This window comes from Xenopus laevis, chromosome 1L (genome assembly GCF_017654675.1).
Source record: "Xenopus laevis strain J_2021 chromosome 1L, Xenopus_laevis_v10.1, whole genome shotgun sequence".
Lineage (NCBI taxonomy): Eukaryota > Metazoa > Chordata > Amphibia > Anura > Pipidae > Xenopus > Xenopus laevis.
The window spans coordinates 212,184,259-212,203,911 of NC_054371.1; the positions used below are offsets into that span (position 1 = coordinate 212,184,259).

At 39.0% G+C, this 19,653-nt stretch overlaps 1 protein-coding gene across 1 annotated transcript in view; it reads right to left on the minus strand.

Moving 5' to 3' along the window:
* Positions 1 to 19,653, minus strand: part of nnt.L (nicotinamide nucleotide transhydrogenase L homeolog) — an 83,027-nt gene that overhangs the window by 53,286 nt on the left and 10,088 nt on the right. The window contains 8 exon segments of the mRNA NM_001094235.1: positions 955 to 1,146; positions 1,436 to 1,569; positions 3,345 to 3,532; positions 6,991 to 7,079; positions 8,269 to 8,356; positions 9,189 to 9,406; positions 10,985 to 11,214; positions 19,246 to 19,436. Coding sequence (NP_001087704.1) covers positions 955 to 1,146; positions 1,436 to 1,569; positions 3,345 to 3,532; positions 6,991 to 7,079; positions 8,269 to 8,356; positions 9,189 to 9,406; positions 10,985 to 11,214; positions 19,246 to 19,396 — 1,290 coding nt within the window. The 5' untranslated portion in view covers positions 19,397 to 19,436.

The window sequence follows — 19,653 nt, forward strand, 5'->3', positions numbered from 1 at the left end:
TTTCTCAAAAGAGCAAACATATTTTTTGTTATAGTTAATTTTGAAAACTGACATGGGGCTAGACATATTATCCCAGCTGCTCCCAGTCATGTGACTTGTGCTCTGATAAACCTCAGTCACTCTTTACTGCTTGTACTGCAAGTTGGAGTGATATAACCCCCCTCCCTTTCCCAACAGCAGTCTAACAACAGAACAATGAGAAGGTAACCAGATAGCAACTCCCTAACACAAGATAACAGCTGCCTGGTAGATCTAAGAACAACACTCAATAGTAAAATCCAGGTCCCACTGAGACACATTCAGTTACATTGAGTAGGAGAAACAACAGCCTGCCAGAAAGCAGTTCCATCCTAAAGTGCTGGTTCTTTCTGAAATCACATGACCAGGCACAATGACCTGAGATAGCGCCTACATACCAATATTACAACTAAAAATATTACAATTGCTGGTTCAGGAATGAAATTTTATATTGTAGAGTGAATTATTTGCAGTGTAAACAGTGTAATTTAGAAATAAAAAACAACTTTATAAAAATCATGACAGAATCCCTTTAAAGATGACATCATCTAGTAATACATATCAACCAATGTTTGTTTTCAAAAACCTGACCATAAAATGCTACCTGCTGATTGGATGCTGTGGGTCACTTGACAAGTAGAAAAATTAAGCCCATTAATTGCATTAATTAGGGCAAATTTCCTTTTAGGCTAACTGTACACACCTGCCCACAAGTTGTGGCCAATATAATACAGTTGGAAAGCCTACCAACAGAGTGAATGAGCGTTACCTACTTTGGGGGGGGGGGTCAACCTGTAACTAAAAGCAAAGTAGGAATAAAATAGGGACATTCAAGAAGCAAACATGCCCAACCACTAAAAACCCAGGAACAAGTTAAACCAAAAGAAAGAATACAGAATAGAATATAAAAACCAAGAAATAGATATAAAAATCTACCTTCATTACAACAGTTCCTCGAATGACATGATCCATAGTACCATAGTCAAAATCATCCTTTATATCATAGTAGAAGTTATCCTTATCTGGGCTGATGGCCTTCAGAAGTTTGGTGATGTTGTTTGAGTAGAGCGTGCTTGCCTGACTGGCCATTCTGCTAGGGATATCAGTATATCCAATGTGAGTTACACCCTGCAAATAAAGAGAGGTGCATTATTATACATATTAAATGGAACAGAAAAAAATGACATACGTGTGTGTGTTTCTTCATGGCAAGCACCACCATCCATCAAGCAACCTAGTAACTGCCCCTGTTCATGGAGATCCAATGTATATGGGTCTTGGTTCTCAATAAACTGTGTGTTATCACATAATTTGCATGTACAACGGATGTTTTGGCAGATTACAGTAGGGGTACATTAGTTTCTACTCAGAGTCCTGCCCTGTTTTTGAGATATAGTCAACAAAATTGATCAAATACCTTGTGGACATAGATATCTCCTGGTTTAGTGGTTTCAATGTTTCCTCCAGCCTCTGCAGCCAAGTCAACTACAACGGAACCTTCCTTCATCAATTCAATCATGTCCTTACGGAACAGAATTGGGGCTGTTTTGCCTGTTTGAGGAAAAGCAGTTACCCAGTGTAAATAAATTAAGAGAATTTCTTACAAAAAGACTCTCCTTCCAGGTATATTTAAAGGACGAGTAACACCAAATAAGGACAGGTTAGGCTTACTTTCCCTTGGCTTTTTTCAAATCTTCAGCTTGAATTTGACATGCAAAGTGCCCCATAGGAGAAAAGGCACCAAAACTCCGCTTGAGCTCCTCTTCAGAAAAGGCAACACGGCGACAAACCATCATACGGCACAATGGATCGCCTTTTCTGAAGAGGAGCGCAAGCGGAGTTTCGGTAAGTTATTTCTTAATAAAGACTTAGTGATTTAAAAGTTTAATATGTCTGTGTTTTTTTTTTTTGTTGTATACTAATGAATTGATGTTACTGGTCCTTTAAATTTATGTTTCCATACCTTTGGAAAGCCTTGGGGGTAATGATTTGAGCATATATTTAAAGGGGAACTATCCAGAAAATTAGAATCAATTAAAAATTCTGCATTGTTTATCAAATAATCAAGTTTATATTCACTATTTCTCTCTCGTCTATTTCTCTTCATTCTGTCTTCATGCAGCAGTTGGGTGTCAGATGAATGATCCAATATATATCTTATAGGGGGGGCTCCTTTCCTAGCAGATGTATTAGAGCTCACTTTAATAAAGGATTACAGTACAAACAAAATCTAACAAAATAACGGCTTTTTGCACAAATTCTGCATGTAGTGAGACAGGATTTCTGGTGTTTTAATAGAGCGAGCTCTAACATATCTTCTAGGCAAAATGAGCCCCCCATAAGATATATTGGGTCATTCATCTGACACCCAACTGCTGACTGAAGAGAAACAAATGCTGAGAGAGCGATAGTGAAGATAAACTTGGATTATTTCCGAAACATTACAGAATTTCTAATTGATTGTATTTAGAAAATGTCTAATTTAAGTATGCTGAAGCTTATATTCATTTTCCCGATAGCTCCCCTTTAAGCTGCAGAAAAAAAGCTTGGGGTTAGATTATCGGTAGGAAGCCGACTTCCAGTTCAGCCCACAGAGGAATGCAAGCTGCTGTTGACTTTTCGCTTTTCTCCTATGGGGCACTTTGAAAGTCAAATTCAAGCTGAAGATTTGAAAAAAGCCAAGGGCAAGTAGGGCTTACCTATTATTAGAGTTGTTTTGGGGGGAATTAGGCATTAAAAAAAAGTGGTATTACTGTTCCTTTAAGAACAAATTAGAAGGGGGATTGATCAGTGTACATTTGTTATTTATTTTCAGGAAAGCGAAGGAAAATACAGATATACAGAATAACAATGCTATTTTAATCTCTCTCGCTATCTTTTTACACAGGTATGGGAGCCGTTATCCGAAAAACCCTTTATTCAGAAAGCTCAGAATTACGGAAAGGCCATCTCCCATATATTCCATTATAATCAAATAATCCAACATTTTTAAAAGGATTCCTTTTTCTCTGTAATAATTAAACAATAATTAATCCTTACTGGAAGCAAAATCAGCCTATTGGGCTTATTTAATGTTAACGTGAATTTCAAGTAGACTTGAGACCTGAAGATCTAAATTATGGAAAGACCCCCTTATCTGGAAACCCCCAGGTCCCAAGCACTAAGGATAACAGATCCCATACCCGTATATCGATATATCTCTCTTTATATGTAATGCCTATGCACATACTTTAGGTCTCAGGACTTATTTACTAAATTACTTTATGGGGCACATTGTAGAGTAGCATCTTTGGTCAGTTACCATGAATTTAGAATACAGGCCTTACCAGGAATGAGAGCAGTTGTGACAATGATGTCCACGTCTTGACACTGTTTAGCAAAGAGCTTCATTTCGGCTTCAATGAATTCTTTGGACATTTCCTTTGCATAACCACCTTGGCCCTCTCCAGACTCCTTCAGATCCACTTCCAGTGGCTCGGCCCCCAGGGATTTGAATTGTTCTAAAGCTGCAGCCCTGTGGCAAGACCATAACACAAGCTTTAATATGACTTGACTCACAAACACCAAAAAAAGTATGGGGACAGGCACCCAAATTTCACAGGAACAGAATATACAGCTGGTGGTTTTAGAACTCTACTTGCTTAGGAAGGGGTTAATTTGCCTGACGGATGGTATATTAAAGGAAAACTATACCCCTCAAACAATGTAGGTCTCTATAAAAATATATTGCATAAAACAGCTCATGTGTAAAACCCTGCTTCATGTATATAAACCGTTTTCATGATAATATACTTTTTAAGTAGTATGTGCCATTGGGTAATCCTAAATAGAAAATTGCCATTTTAAAAAATAAGGGCCATCCCCTGGGATTGTATGATTCACAGCGTTCTGTCTTTTGCTTCCACACTTCTTCCTGTTACAGTTAGAGCTGCAGTATTTCTGGTCAGGTGATCTCTGAGACAACACACAGACCATCACAAAATGGGGGTTCGAAGCAAGCGATGTAAAAGGACAAAATTTACTTAAACATATATATACCAGTTTGATAAGATTCTTTAATATGCCACTTAATTTAATATAAACTATCTGTTGCTCAAGTATTCATTTTGGTGGTATAGTTTTCCTTTAAAGCCTTACGACAAAATCCAACATTTTTTTTTTTCTTCCAATTTCCATCCAGCACAGAAATTCTTGTAATGCATTCTCCACAGAAAAGAAATTTTTGGGGAAAAAAAACCACATGGTGAGGAATGGCCACATAACAGACTCTTCCCTCATCAAAGCCTGTGTCATTTACTGAAGCCAAACCCAAACACTTCTATTGGAGCAACTGTCCCGTCTGCAGCAGAAACCTCTTAAAATCTATTCAAGGACATTTCAGCGCTGTTTTATTTTATTACTTTCAGCTCAAAAGATTTCTTTTAGCCAGAGTTGCATCGGTCTGCCAGAAAACTCCCTTTATTATCCATTTCCAAGTGACATCTGAGGCACTTTTGCAATAATCTATTATTCAAACTGAGCATTTCTTTTGGTAGTGCCCTATCACTAACTCACTTGTTATAACAAATACCCGTCCCTCATCTTTTGCCGCAGTGAGGTGATGCATTCTGAGATTTAAAGTCCCCCTGCTTTTACCCATTATGTTAATCAGAAGCTCTACAAGTCCCAGAATCCATTATTTCAACAGGGAACAAGGTATGGGAGGGGTTGTATGACTGCCAGTTTAAGAGGGTGGTGAAACAGTCTGTGCTAGTCAGAGGCAGAGTATCATGGTTTCCTCTCAATCACTGTACTAAAAAATAAAAAAAAAATAAAAATATATATATATATATATATATATATATATATATATATATATATATATATATATATATATATTTATATATATATATATATATATATATATATATATATATATATATATATATATATATATATATATATATATATATATAGGGATGCACCGAATACACTATTTTTGGGAAAGATTTGACCGAATACAGAACCGAATCCTAATTTACATATGTAAATGAGGGGTGGGAAGGGGAAAACATTTTTAACTTCCTTGTTTTGTGACAAAGTCACGTGATTTCCCTCCCCACCATTAATTTGCATATGCAAATTACATGAATTGGGAAGGGTGAAACATGGGTAAATGTTTATCGTTTTGGATATTTTAGAACTAAAGACGGGTGACTTTTAAAACCGTATCTGCAGCCTTATCCCAAGAAGAGGGGCAGACAACATTTTGCCTTACAATGGGGGGATCTGAACATGCAAAGAGAAAATCTCTGCTTTAGTCCATTTACATGGGGCTATCATTTATGTTATTCTTCCCGGAATCGGCGAATACAGAAATGCCATTACTTGGCTTTGTTTCCATAGGAATGCTAACACATTTTTGTCATGTTTGTGCTGCAGCTCATTTCTAGTGTTAAACAACTTGCTTTCTAGTCAGCCCAAACACAGAGCACGTAGAGGAACACTAGGATGTATGTTTCTTGTATCAGAGAAGAGAGCCCAACAGAAGATGGCATGTGGCCCTTTCACAATTTATAAGCAATCAACGCTCTCAATATTTAATTTTGTAGAGTCTACAGATGCCATAGGTCTGCTGTAGCAGCCCACAGATAAAACAGCATTTGGGCTTCTATCTTATCAACTTAAAAGGGTTGTTAACCTTTAAATTAACTTTTAGTATGATGTAGAGAGAGATATTCTGGGACAATTTGCAATTGGTTTTCATGTTTTATTATTTGTGGTTTTTGAGTTATTCCATTTTTTATTCAGCACCTCCAATTTGCAGTTTCAGCAATCTGGTTGCTAGAGTCCAAATTACCCTAACAACAGGGTCTGGAATATGAATAGGAGAGGGACTGAAGAGGGAGACGAGTAATCAAAAGTAGCAATAACTATAAATTTGTAGCCTTATAGCACATTTGTTTTTAGGTGGGGTCAGTGACCACACCAAAACATTACTAAAGGTGGCCATAGATGTAGAGATTTGATCGTTTGGCGATGTCGCCAAACGAGCTGATCTCTTCCTGATATGCTCACGTTGAAGTGGGGGATATTGGGCTGATCCGATCGTGGGCCCTAGGGCCCAATGATCGGATAATAATGCATCCGATGCGGGTGGATCGCGGGACCGAATAAATGCACAAATGCGACCGCATTTTTGAACCTGCCCGATCGAGATCGGCCAGATATCAATCGGGAAAGCCCGTCGGATGGCTCAACACACGGGCCAATAAGTTGCCGACTCGTCTGTCGGCAGCTTTTATCGGCCCGTGTATGGGGACCTTAAGGAATTTATTTATCCTTTTGAGAATACTTTATTTCAGGTGTCTCAGCAAAGGCAGTCTGTGACTGCTTCGATAGCTCCACTCATTACCAGACGGCTTTCTATGTATGTAAAATACAGTACTAACCACAAAAAGGTTGTGGCACAAGTGTATTTCAATTGAGGGACAGTATGGATATGCCTCCATGTGTGATCCAAGCCATATGCATTACACATGCTAATTACACTAAGTACTGCTTTCTGCTGAAGAATACAAATACAATGGCTGATGTGTTAATGTGTATATTTTGCCTGTTTTCTCATCTGTGTTTATGTGATCTAATTAAGTCCCTCTGTGACATGCTCAACAACAGTAGTTAAAAGCTGCCACCTTATTACACAGCATGGTGCAGGGGAAGCACAAGTAGACTACGGGATAGAGAATTCTTTTCTAATACCGCCGTGTGACGGGCCCTAAATCTCACAAGCATAATATCCAAGGCTATTGTTATACTAAACTCTATAGTTAGTACAGATATGGGGATATATAATTTATGTGAGGGTATGGAGGGGTGTGTATGGATGCTGGGTTGCATTTGGAGGGGTTGAACTTGATGGACTTTGGTCTTTTTTCAACCTAATTTAACTATGCGACATGGTAGTAGCAAAATATTTGCTTTGTTTCATACCTGGTGTCAAATCCTCGCACAATTGCTCCCATAGATTTAGCTGCTCCCGCAGCGGCCAGTCCAGCCACACCGCCCCCAATAATGAGGACCTACAGGAAAACACAGACTTCATTTTATACAGTAACGTTGAATGATAAGGACCTACAGGAAAATATAGACTTTATTTTATACAGTAATGTTTATAAGATGCATAGGGCCATTAAAAGAGAACTAAAGCCTAACTAAAGAAGTAGCTAGAAATGTTTTACGTTATGTTTTGTGCTTCTGTACCAGCCCAAGGCAACCACAGCCCTTTTGCAGTAAAGATCTGTCTCCAAATATGCCCCAGTAGCTCCCCATCTTCTTTTCTGCTGATTCACTGCACATGCTCTGTGCTGCTGTCACTTACTGAGCTTAGGGACCCACTCACAATATACAGTACACATAGAATATAACTGTCACAATATAAGGCTGATAAATAATTAATACATGGCAGCACAGAAACCAGTACAACTAGAATCAGAATTTAATAATCAATTATATTACAGACCAACCTCATTTTCTGCTTGATAATTTGCCATGACCCCTAAGCTTAGCTTCTCAACAGCTGCTCAGAGCCCACTGAGCATGTGAGTGTCACAGACACTTTCCAAGATGGTGACCCCCAGTGAAAAGTTTAAAGTCCTGGATCATTAACAAGCTGAAACTTTAGGCAGGTACAATAAGTTCAATAAATAAAATATGGCATTTTAAGCCACATTAATGTTCAGGGTTAAGTTCTCCTTTCAAAAACATATAAAAGGTTCCTTCAGGGAACATATAAAAGGTTCCTTTGTAGGACCACTAGACACTTAAAAGTTTTCATTTAATGGGCTTGGGAACTACCAGGGCTCTAGATAAAAAATCATGTCCCATCTTGCATCAAAGGGAGTAGGTTCATTTGGGGAAAAGCAGAACCAAAATTATAAATGTGTCAGTTCTTAGGTTACACTCTTGCTATTGGCTGCCCAATAATAGTACTTACTACACTGCTATAATTTTGGGTAACGACAGACAAAGCTGCATATTTTGAACAGATTCTGACAGTTCCTTTACAGTAGAATAATGCTGCCATCTGCTGGACATTTCCAATAAATAAGAGAATGTAATAAGCAAGAATTGGTGCAAGCAACCTTGGAATGTTGGGTGTCGGTATTATTATGTATTTTTTAGAGTGCCAACATATTGCGCAGCGCTGACTGTAGTTTTGATACAGCCAGAGCATCAGTGTTTGCACAAACAAATACATACAGTACTTACCTTGGCTGGTGGAACTTTGCCTGCTGCAGTGATCTGTCCAGTGAAAAAGCGTCCGAAGTTATTTGCTGCCATTACCACTGCTTTGTACCTACAAGGCAAAAACACACATGAAACCAACGTAAGGCCTTACTAAAATAAATAACATGGCCTATTTCTAAGCAGTTGACGTAATTTCTTGAAGCAGCACACTGTCTTGGGTTATTATGGCCTGGAAGATTTATTTAATCTGAATATTTGAATGTACAGGTATAGGATCCGTTATCCGGAAACTAGTTATCCAGAAAGCTCCTAATTACGGAAAGGCTGTCTCCCATAGACTTTATTTTATCCAAATAATCCAAATTTTAAATAAGGATTCGAAAATCAAAATTTTAGAGTTTTATGGTCAAAACTGTCAAATTCAATGAGGGAGTTATTCAAATTCAATTAGTTTCTTCAAAAATTCTAATTAGATTTTTTGAGATTTATCATACTCTGGCCCTCTATGAACTCGAATTCGACCTATAACCTGTCGAGTTGCTGTTTAAGTCAATGGGAGAGGTCCAGGGATCAATTTTGAGTTGTTTGCAGCCTTCATGAAATTCAAGGTTTTTTTCTGAGCAAAAAAAATTAGAATCAAGCTTTTAAAATTTGAGTTTTCGGTTTCCATTCATCCGAGTTTCGATTGGTCGAATTTCGAATTTATGGTGGTTTAGGGGAGTTTTTAAAAACTCACATGAATTCGAAATTCAACCTTTCATATGAAGAGCCAAATTAAGGAAAGGTCTTTAAACCGAAAAGCCCCAGGTCCCGAGCATTCTGGATAACAGGTCCCATACCTGTATTAATTAGACTTTTTTATGTATGTAAATATAAAGTTACAAAGCAGTGGGTTCAAACTTGTTCCCAATTTTCCCAGAATGCTACGGCAGGATTCTCACCCGGAAATGTTTGCCATTGAACTCAAGGCGTCGTATCCCTGGGCAATTGTAACACGAGGCACCTGGTCCATTGCCAGGACAGTCATATTCTTCTCAGAGAGTTTGCTCAGCAGGTCGGGGTTCTGAGCAGGGTAAACGAAGCTGACAAGAGTTGAGGATGGTTTGAACATGTCTGCTTCATGCACTCCAAGAGCAGGGTTTAACATGGGTGCCCGCACCTATAGAAGCAAAGAAATATTATTTTACTCCTCTTGCAAGAGCCAAGGGTTCACTCAGCTGCATTCTATAGTCTGTATTGACACTATATATATTAGTATTTTGGCTCTGGTTTAAATAGCATGGCAACAAATGATCATGTACATTACAGATTTTGTATTATTAGCAGTCTTGCCCTTCTTGCATTACAGAAATGACATAGCACACATGGGCATCTAGTAGAGTCCTGTAACGGCTGGGTACCACGGGTTGAGCGCAAAAAAAAAGCAGATACCCTGTGGGATAAGGGTAAGATTTTCAGGTGCGGGTATAGATGCGGGTCTGATCGAATTTTCTTATCTTCTTATGTAATATTGTCTATATTTTACTCCTTTTAAAAGTGTTTTGTGTCCCCGCCCACTTTTGATGATGTCCCTTCCGGTTTGCACAGCACTTCCAGTTTAATGGTGGTCGGCAGGTTGTAGATAAGGTAGTTGTGGGTTGGGTAGCGGATCAAAGTGGGTAAATATGCGGGTTGTGGTTCGGGTCCGGGTCTCATAAATTGGTTCCAAGCAGGACTAGCATCTAGTCTTTAGTCCCATCAGCACAGATTTAACTGCACTGGGAATAAACCCATGGGCTTCATATTGCCCCTTTGAATTTCACTAAATCTGTTCACAAAGCTAAACACTGATACACCTGCCAGTCCCCTTTAAGGCATTGTTCACCTTTGGGTAAACTTTCAGTACGATGTAGAGAGTGATATTCGGAGACAATTTGCAATTTGGTTTTCATTTTTTTATTATTTGTGGTTTTTGAGTTATTTTACTTTTTATTCAGCAGCTCTCCAGTTTGCAATTTTCGGGCAATTTCCTACATAGCATTTGTTCAGAAGAAAAAGGGAAATAATTAAAACACTATAAAAATAAATAATGAAGACAAATTTAAAAGCTGCTCAGAATTGGCCATTCTAGGACATCCTAAAAGTTAACCTTAAGGTAAACCACTGTTTAAAGGAATGGTTCACCTTTAAGTTAACTTTTAGTACGTTCTAGAATGGCTCAATCTAAGAATCTTTTCAATTGGTCTTCATTATTTCTTTTTATAGTTTTCAAATTATTTGCCTTCCTCTGACTCTTTCCAGCTTTCAAATGGAGATCACTGACCCCATCTAAAAACAAATGCTCTGTAATGCTAAAATTGTGTTGCTATTGCTACTTTTTATTACTTAACTTTCTGTTCGGGCCCTCACATATTAATATTTTAGTCTCTTATTAAAAATAATGCATGTTACTAGGGCAATTTGGACCCTAGCAAATACATTACTGAAACTGCAAACTGGAGAGCTGTTGAATAAAAAGCTAAATAACTCAAAAACCCACAAATAATAAAAAATGAAAACCAATTGCAAATTGTATCAGAATTTCACGCTCTACATCATACTAAAAGTTAACTCAAATGTGAACAATCCCTTTAAGGCAAAACACCATGGTATTCTAGCTATTCACATATATTTTCTTATGAAGTATGTTACAATTAAATATACATGCTAAAATGTGATGTATTTTATTATATAACAAGATTAAATATTAAACAATTACTTTGAGAACCAAGTCTGAAGCCAACACATCCTTGGTCCCCTGAATTTTGGCCCCAGCCTCCTTGTAATGATCATCGGAGAATTTAGAAGCTTCTCCCGCTCCTGTTTCCACCACCACGTTAAAGCCCTGTTTGACCAGAGCCTGCACTCCAGCTGGGGACAGCGCCACTCTCTTCTCATTCTGGAATATCTCCTTGGGCACCCCAACAGTGATCTGCTTGTATGGAACGCCTGTAATAACACAAAGAATCAGTGCGTTAGGGATCTCTTCCACAAGAGACTGTGAATATCAGGGTCACTTAAAGGGATTCTGTCATGATTTTTATGGTGTAGTTTTTATTTCAAATTACACGGTTAAACCGCAAATAATTCACTGTACAATATCAAATTTCTTTCCTGAATCAGCAAGTGTATTTTTTTAGTTGTAATATTGGTGTGTAGGTGCATCTCAGGTCATTTTGTCTGGTCATGTGCTTTCAGAAAGAGCCAGCATTTTAGGATGGAACTGCTTTCTGGCAGGCTGTTGTTTCTCCTACTTAATGTAACTGAATTTGTCGCAGCGGGACCTGAATTAATTTAATATTGGGTGTTGTTCTTAGATCTACCATGCATCTGTTATCTTCTATTAGGGTCAGGGCACACACTCAGATTTGGGGAAATTAGTCGCCTGGCGACAAATCTCCTCTTCTTCAAAGCAACTTATCTCCCTGAACTGCCTCCCGGTGGCCAGAATGTAAATCGCAGGCGGGATGTCACTTGGAGCACTTCTTTTCCAAAGTTGCCTGAAGTTGCCTCATGAGGAAACTTCGGGTGACTTCGGAAAACTAAGCTCTCCTAGTGCCATCCCGATTTACATTCTAGCCGGCGGGAGGCAGTTTGGTCGATTAGTCGCCAAGAAGAAGAGGAGATTTGTCGCCTGGCGACTAATCTCCTCGAATGTGAGCGTTTGCCCTGACCCTTAGGGTGCTGCTATCTCATTACCTTCCCATTGTTCTGTTGTTAAGATGCTGGGAGGGGGGGGGAGATATCACTTAAATTTGCAGTACAGCACTAAAGAGTGACTGAAGTTTATCAGAGATCGAGTCTCATGACTGGGGGCAGCTGGGAAACTGTCAATATTTCTAGCTCCATGTCAGATTTCAAAATGAAATGTAAAAAAAGCTGATTGCTCTTTTGAGAAATGGATTTCAGTGCAGAATTCTGTTGGAGCAGCACTTTTAAATTATGCTTTTTGAAAGAAACATTTTTTCCCATGACAGTATCCCTTTAACTGGAGTAACCACCTGCCCCAAGTGGAGAACCATCAGCAATAATTTACGAAAGTTTACTAAAGTGTTTAATGAAAATGATGTTCATCAAATACACGCAGCAAAAAGAATTATCCTTTGGCCATCTTATTATTTTATGCCGAATTCATGGTTAGAGACTTTGCTCAGTGAGTAAAGTCACACACACTAACTATATTGTCTGTAAGTCATTCCATGTGCAGCAAACAGACCCACAGGCCTTTGGCATTTCTTTATGGCCCCAGTAACCTCTAATTACCCATGGCTTGTGTCACACAGCAGCTGCTAGTTGGTATAGATGGTGAGAAATGCATTCCATGGTTATACATTGTTTTTATGGTTTCCCATGGGGACATAATTAGCTACAGTAGTAGCTATTCAGTGGATAATATTGCTGACTTGCATTACAAGGTTTGATTCTTGGCACTGTCTGCAAGGAGTATGTATGTTCCTCCTGTGTCTGCCCCAGGGGAGCTTACAATCTAAGGTCTCACCTGTGACCTGAAATATATCAGTACTGCATCAATAAAGGATAATAATATTTGCAACCACATACAAGTAGCAGCTACTTCTCTGCCTGTGAGATATAAATCTAACAGATAGAGAAGTTATGAAATAAAAGGAGAAGAGAGGTATTGTCCCACAAGTGTACAACACGTTAGCTCTGTATTAGAATCATTCCCCTCACCAGTAAAACCTTGTTATATTGTACACATTGTAAATCAGTATTCAGGATATTTACTAGGCACGGGAATGCAAACACTCTAGCAAATGACTTATGTGGGCAGTGATTAATACAGATGCCATCACAATGCAAAGAAACGTAAATATCACAATAAATAGCAGGGGGTGAAATAAATCTCATTTCAAAGGCCTGTAGGTTAAAAAATGCAAGCACTTTGCACGTATTTACACGAAGAGCTTTTCTTCCCACGTGCGAAATATTTCATAGCAATGAGGTGTGGGTGTTTCAGGTTTACACAGAACGGAGCTGAAAGCCATAGGAGATACAACGGTTTTACTGCTGGCAGGGTGATGGTTGTATTAAGTTAACAGAGGGCAACTGCAGTTTTTGGTTTATTTACTAAAGTGGTACCATGTGCATGGCAGCAACATCTAGCACAAACTGCCATTTTCTTTGGCCAGAAAGAAGTTTTGTTCCTAGCATCAGTGCACTTTAAGTACCTCTTTTGCCAGAGCTGCTGCTAGTTGTGGCTTGTTTTGCATTAAAACGAGCATTAGCTGCAAAGTTCACAAATCAGCAAGTAGGAGCTATTAGATAGCTTTAAGAAGGGGTTGGATGGTGTTTAGCAAGTGAGGGAATACAGGGTTATGGGTAATAGCTCATAGTACAAGTTGATCCAAGGACTGGTCTGATTCTCATCTTGGAGTCAAGAAGGAATTTTTTTCCCCCTCTGAGGCAAATTGGAGAGGCTTCAAATGGGGTTGTTTTTCCTTGATCTGGATCAACTGGCAGTTTTGATACAGATGTAAAAGGCTGAACTTGATGGACATGTCTTTATTTTCAACCTAAACTTACTAGGTTACTATGATAATGGGTAATTTTCTTCCCCCTCTGAGGCAAATTAGAGAGGCTTTGTGGGGGTATTTGCCTTCCTCTGGATCAACTAGCAGTTAGGCAGATTTTATACTGATTTACAGTAAGGGTCTGGCCACATGCGCAGATTAGGGGAGATAAGTGGCCAGGCGACAAATCTCCTCTTCTTCGCGGTGACTAATCTCCCCAATCTGTGTTCCTCTGCCTTCTGCCGGCTAAAATGTAAATCGACTGGGGGCAGGCACACGGAACGATTTGTTTTCCGAAGTCGCACGTAATTGCCTTATGAGGAAACTTCGGGCGACTTCGGAAAATGAAGCGCTCCGTGTGCCTGCCCCCAGGCGATTTACATTTTAGCTGGCGGAAGGCAGGGGAAGGCAAATCGGGGGAGATTAGTCGGCGTGAAGAAGAGGAGGTTTGTCGCCTGTCGACTAATCACCCCGAATCTGACCGTGTGGCCAGACCCGAAAAGGGTGAACATGATGGATGTGTGTCTTTTTTTCAACCTAACTTACTATGTAACCACAATACACGAAGCAAAACCTGGAATTATCACCTACTTAAAGGGAGTGTTCACCTTTCAGTTAACTTTTAGTATGGTGGAGACAGTGATATTCTGAGACAATTTGCAGTTGGCTTTCATTTTATTTCATTTTATTCAGCAGCTCTCCAGTTGGCAATTTCAGCAATCTGGTTGCTAGAGTTAAAATTCCCCTAGCAACCATGCACTGATTTGAATAAGAGACTGGAATATGAGAGGCCTGAATAGAAAAATGAGTAATAAAAAGAAGCAATAACAATACATTTGTAGCCTTAGGGCAGAGACACACATGAAGATTCGGGGAGATCGACAAATTGCCTCTTCATCGGGTGACTAATCTCCCGAACTGTAAAAAAAGGATATCAAGGATTCTGGTTGTCCGCTTCCTCTGCCGGTATATTGTCTGTCTGTTCTCCCTCAGACTTAAGGCAAGGATTCAAAATTTCAAAGGAAAACCGGCGCTCACAGCACGAGGTCAGATCCACAAAAAACAGAAAAAATGAATAAAAGAAAAAAAAAAAAGAAAAAAAGAATAAAAGAAAAAAAAGAGATTGGCGGAAATCTCTCTTTTTTCTTTTATTCTTTTTTTCTGTTTTTTGTGGATCTGACCTTGTGCTGCGAGCGCCGGTTTTTCTTTGAAATTTTTAATCTCCTGAACTGCCTTGCCGCCGGCTAGAATCTAAATCGCCAGCGGGATGGCACTTGGAGCGCTTCGGTTTCCGAAGCCATTTGAAGTTGCCTCACGAATCACTCCAAGTGCCATCCGGCCGGCTAGACGAAATCGTTGGCGGGATTGCATTGCGATGGAGATTAGTCACCCTAAGAAGAGGCCATTTGTCGCTGGGCAGATAATCTACCAGAATCTCCACACATGTGTCTGCCCTAACAGAGCATTTGTTTTTAGATGGGGTCAGTGACACCATTCTTAGAGCTGGAAAGAGCTAGAAGACTATAAATAATTTAAAAAAAAAAACCTAGAAAACAAGAGTTGTCACAACAGAAATGTTATGCTGCTTCTGTACAGCAGCACTTAAGAGTTTAAAAAAGTGTGTGAGATCCTGCATTTTTATTTTGAAATAATAACAGGAAAACTATTTTTGGCAAAATAAAGTGTTTATTTCTATTCTGCCTGTTTATATTCCATAGAAATTACCTACACTGTTTGTCAAAAGTCTGAATTTGCAGTTATTATTCAATCGAATGTGCAAACGTTCTGAGCAAACCTTCCCCCCAAACACAGAAGCAAGAGTTTCTGAACATACACAGGCTAATGATTTAATATCTATGGCTACCAATGCCATTCTAAGAATTGTAATTCAGCAACATTTGAAGGGGCCGATGTATAAAATGAAGGCTTTCAATGAAACCTGCAAAATAACCATAAGGTTTAGATATAAAGCTTAGATTCCAGCACTTGCTGTGATCCAGTGACATCACTAAGCACCATTTGTAAAGGAAATATTATTATATGTTATTCAAGCCTTTGTCAATTAGAGAAGTGTTTAAAGGGTTCACCTTCCAACACTTTTTTTTAGTTCAACTGTTTTCAATTGTCACCAGAAAAATATTTTTTTCAATTACTTTCCCTTTTTTTATTCATATTTAAATCTAAGTTTAATGACCTTGGTATTTCAGTCTCTGAACTGTAACAATTTTGCAACATTTAGTTGATATATTTCTCAGCAGCATCTCTGGAGTATTAGCAACTATTGTATCAATTCTAACAGCTGCTTTTAATGAAACTCAGGGATTCTGCTCAGCAAGGACAAAGATAAGGAATGTATCATAAATGTATCAACTAAATATATCAATTTAGAACAGTTCACAGGGTCGGGGGCCCCCCTCCCAGAGCTGCTTTAGAAGATGAAAAATTACACTTTTTCTATGTATAAATTTTGAAGAGTTTACCGGGTCGGCGACCCCCCTTCCCAGAGCTGCTTTAGAAGGTGAAAAATTACACTTTACACTTAAATATAAGAAAAACAGTCACACATAAAAAAGAGAAAGTAATTGGAAAACGTCTTTATTTCTGGTGAACTATCAGAAAAAAAAATGTTGGAAGGCGAACAACCTTTTTGAGCGACAAATCTCCTGAAAATGCCTCTCCATTGCAAATAATTGAGTTTCTTCCAGAGCTATTTAGCAATAATTTGGGAATACCGCCAGCAATTATTTGCTATGGAGAGGCATCTTCATCTTTTCGCCTGCAGTCACTCATGGAAAATACAAAGACAAATTTCCCTGTTTCCATTTGCAATTCAAGTTGTTAATTGCCTGCAGCTCCTGTGAAAATCAAACATTCAGGAGAAGTCAAGGTTAATCATCAACTTAGTGGTTTATTGGGATTCCTTCTCATTAGTCTGTCCTTTCCACAGGCAAGATCACGTGCCCTAAGGAGATCTGTCTTTGACTGGACCTATCACTGCTCCAGGCAAATTTAATCTCAAGGTAAACCAACAGGTGGTAAAAGCAAAAGCCCACATATCATTTTCCCGATAATACAAGCATACATTTTACACCCCTCCCCAATCAGGTAGGCTATAAGTTTTCTGATATTAGGAACCTTTCTGCATCTTTGGTCCATATAAAGAGGTGTAACCTCTACTAACAGTTTACCTACTAAAATGGCTCTACTCCAACACTGTCCAATAGACCAGCCATGCAGAGACACCATATTTAGTATGGTTAGAAGTAAGGAACAAGCCTGTGCACTTAACAGCTCAGGGAATACATGCGGGCAGGCTTTCAGAGCATCATAGCTGAAATCTTGGACTGGTTCAGAGTGAATGGCTAAAACAAATGAATTCCAGTTAACCAAACACTGGTGTCACTGGTTGCAAATTCTGAAGGAGTAGCAACTAGCTTTGGGACATGACAGCTTGCTAAAGGTAAACTGCCAAGACAGACAGTTGCCCCATATTTAACCTCTCCAGTCTATTCAGTTAATAACCCTCATCATTTACATCACTACCTGATGTAAGATTAAATTTCAAATATTAATGGAAAACCATACCCCAAAATGAATACTTGAGCAACAGATAGTTTATATGAAAGTAAGTGGCATATTAAAGGGATACAGTCATGGGAAAACATGTTTTTTTCAAAACACATCAGTTAATAGTGCTGCTCCAGCAGAATTCTGCACTGAAATCAATTTCTCAAAAGAGCAAACAGATTTTGTTATATTCAATTTTGAAATCTGACATGGGGCTAGACATATTGTCAGTTTCCCAACTGCTCTTTTGAGAAATGGATTTCAGTGCAGAATTCTGCTGATGTGTTTTGGAAAAAACATGTTTTTCCATGACAGTATCCCTCTAAAGAATCTTATTTGCTGGACCAACCTCCTAACTTGTTTCGCGTGATCCCACGCGTACTCTGAGTATGTGTGGGATCACACGAAACGCGTTAGTAGGTTGGTCCGGTAAATAAAACGGTTTTACTTCACCAATGTCTACTGATCTGTCGAGTGCACGCCGCAAGGGTATTGTATCGATTGTGAAAGCCTCCCAAAGCTGCGGGTTCGGGGCGTTGCACCCGGACCAGAGACCAGGAGCGGCGAGTGACCTGTATTTCATTAATGCACATTGAATACGTTGATTTAAGCGACAGGTTAGGGGCATTCGCACCTGGACCCACTCAGTCAAGGGCTGAGCGCTGCAGGAATTAAGCCTGCATGACATTAATATTATAACGAATTGTCAGGATTTGAGCGCATTTGTGTATTGGGATTTGATCTATTAAAGAATCTTACCAAACTGAATATATATATTTAAAGGGATACTGTCATGGGAAAAAACATTTTTTTCAAAATGAACCAGTTAATAGTGCTGCTCCAGCCGAATTTTGCGCTGAAATCTATTTCTCAAAAAAGCAAACAGATTTTTTTATATTCAATTTTGAAATCTGACATGGGGCTAGACATATTGTCAATTTCCCAGCTGCCCCAAGTCATGTGACTTGTGCTCTGATAAACTTCAATCACTCTTTACTGCCGTACTGCAAGTTGGAGTGATATCACCCCCCTCCCCTCCCCCCCAGCAGTCAAACAAAAGAACAATGGGAAAGTAACCAGATAACAGCTCCCTAACACAAGATAACAGCTGCCTGGCAGATCTAAGAACAACACTCAATAGTAAAAACCCATGTCCCACTGAGACACATTCAGTTACATTGAGAAGGAAAAACAGCAGCCTGCCAGAAAGCATTTCTCTCCTAAAGTGCAGGCACAAGTCACATGACTGGGGGCAGCTGGGAAATTGACAAAATGTCTAGCCCCATGTCAGATTTCAAAATTGAATATAAAAAAATCTGTTTGCTCTTTTGAGAAATGGATTTCAGTGCAGAATTTTGCTGGAGTAGCACTATTAACTGATGCATTTTGAAAAAAACATGTTTTCCGATGACAGGATCCCTTTAAGTAAATATTGCCCTTTTACATCTCTTGCCTTGAACCAACATTTTGTGATGGTGTGTGTGCTGCCTCAGAGATCACCTGACCAGAAATGCTACAACTGTAACAGGATGAAGTGTGGAAGCAGTAGACAGAACTTAATCTGTTAATTGGCTCGTGTGACCTAACAAGTATAGTTTGTTGGTATGTTTGTGTGCACCGTGAATCCTACAATCCCAGGGGGCTGCCCTTATTTTTTAAAATTGCAGTTTTCTATTTAGGATTACCCAATGGCACATACTACTTAAAAAGTATATTATTGTGAAAATGTTTTATTTACATTAAGAAGGGTTTTACATGAGCTGTTTTATACAATATATTTTTATAGAGACGGGGTATAGTTTTCGTTTAAAGGAGACAAGCTCTTGCAGATGGTATCCAGGTCAAGGTGGCACTATACATACATTGCAGATTAAATCAATACCTGGTCTTACTGGTTGCTGGCACCAGAGAACCTGGTGAGTGCGGAACATTCGCAGGCATGGTGTCTTCACAGTCTGCGCCTTCAGAGAAACGAGGCTACTGAAAAGGGGACTTGAGCAGCTGGTAGTAACCGATCTCAGGAGGCCTGCCATAATGTCACGATTAGCCTTGGTTTAACACACGTTAGTCCTCCTGCAAGAACAGAGATAAAAGTTTATTTTATGTGTTTTACTTTCTGCAAGGGTTTAAGAAGTGTAATGGATATATTCTGTGATGTGCCTAGAGCAAGTATGGTAAATATAGAAATAAAAGTTGCATACAGAAAAAAATATGGCTATGCTCAAATATCTGATCACAAATACATACAATAATACAAAACACCCCCCAAAAATACTGAAACACACACACA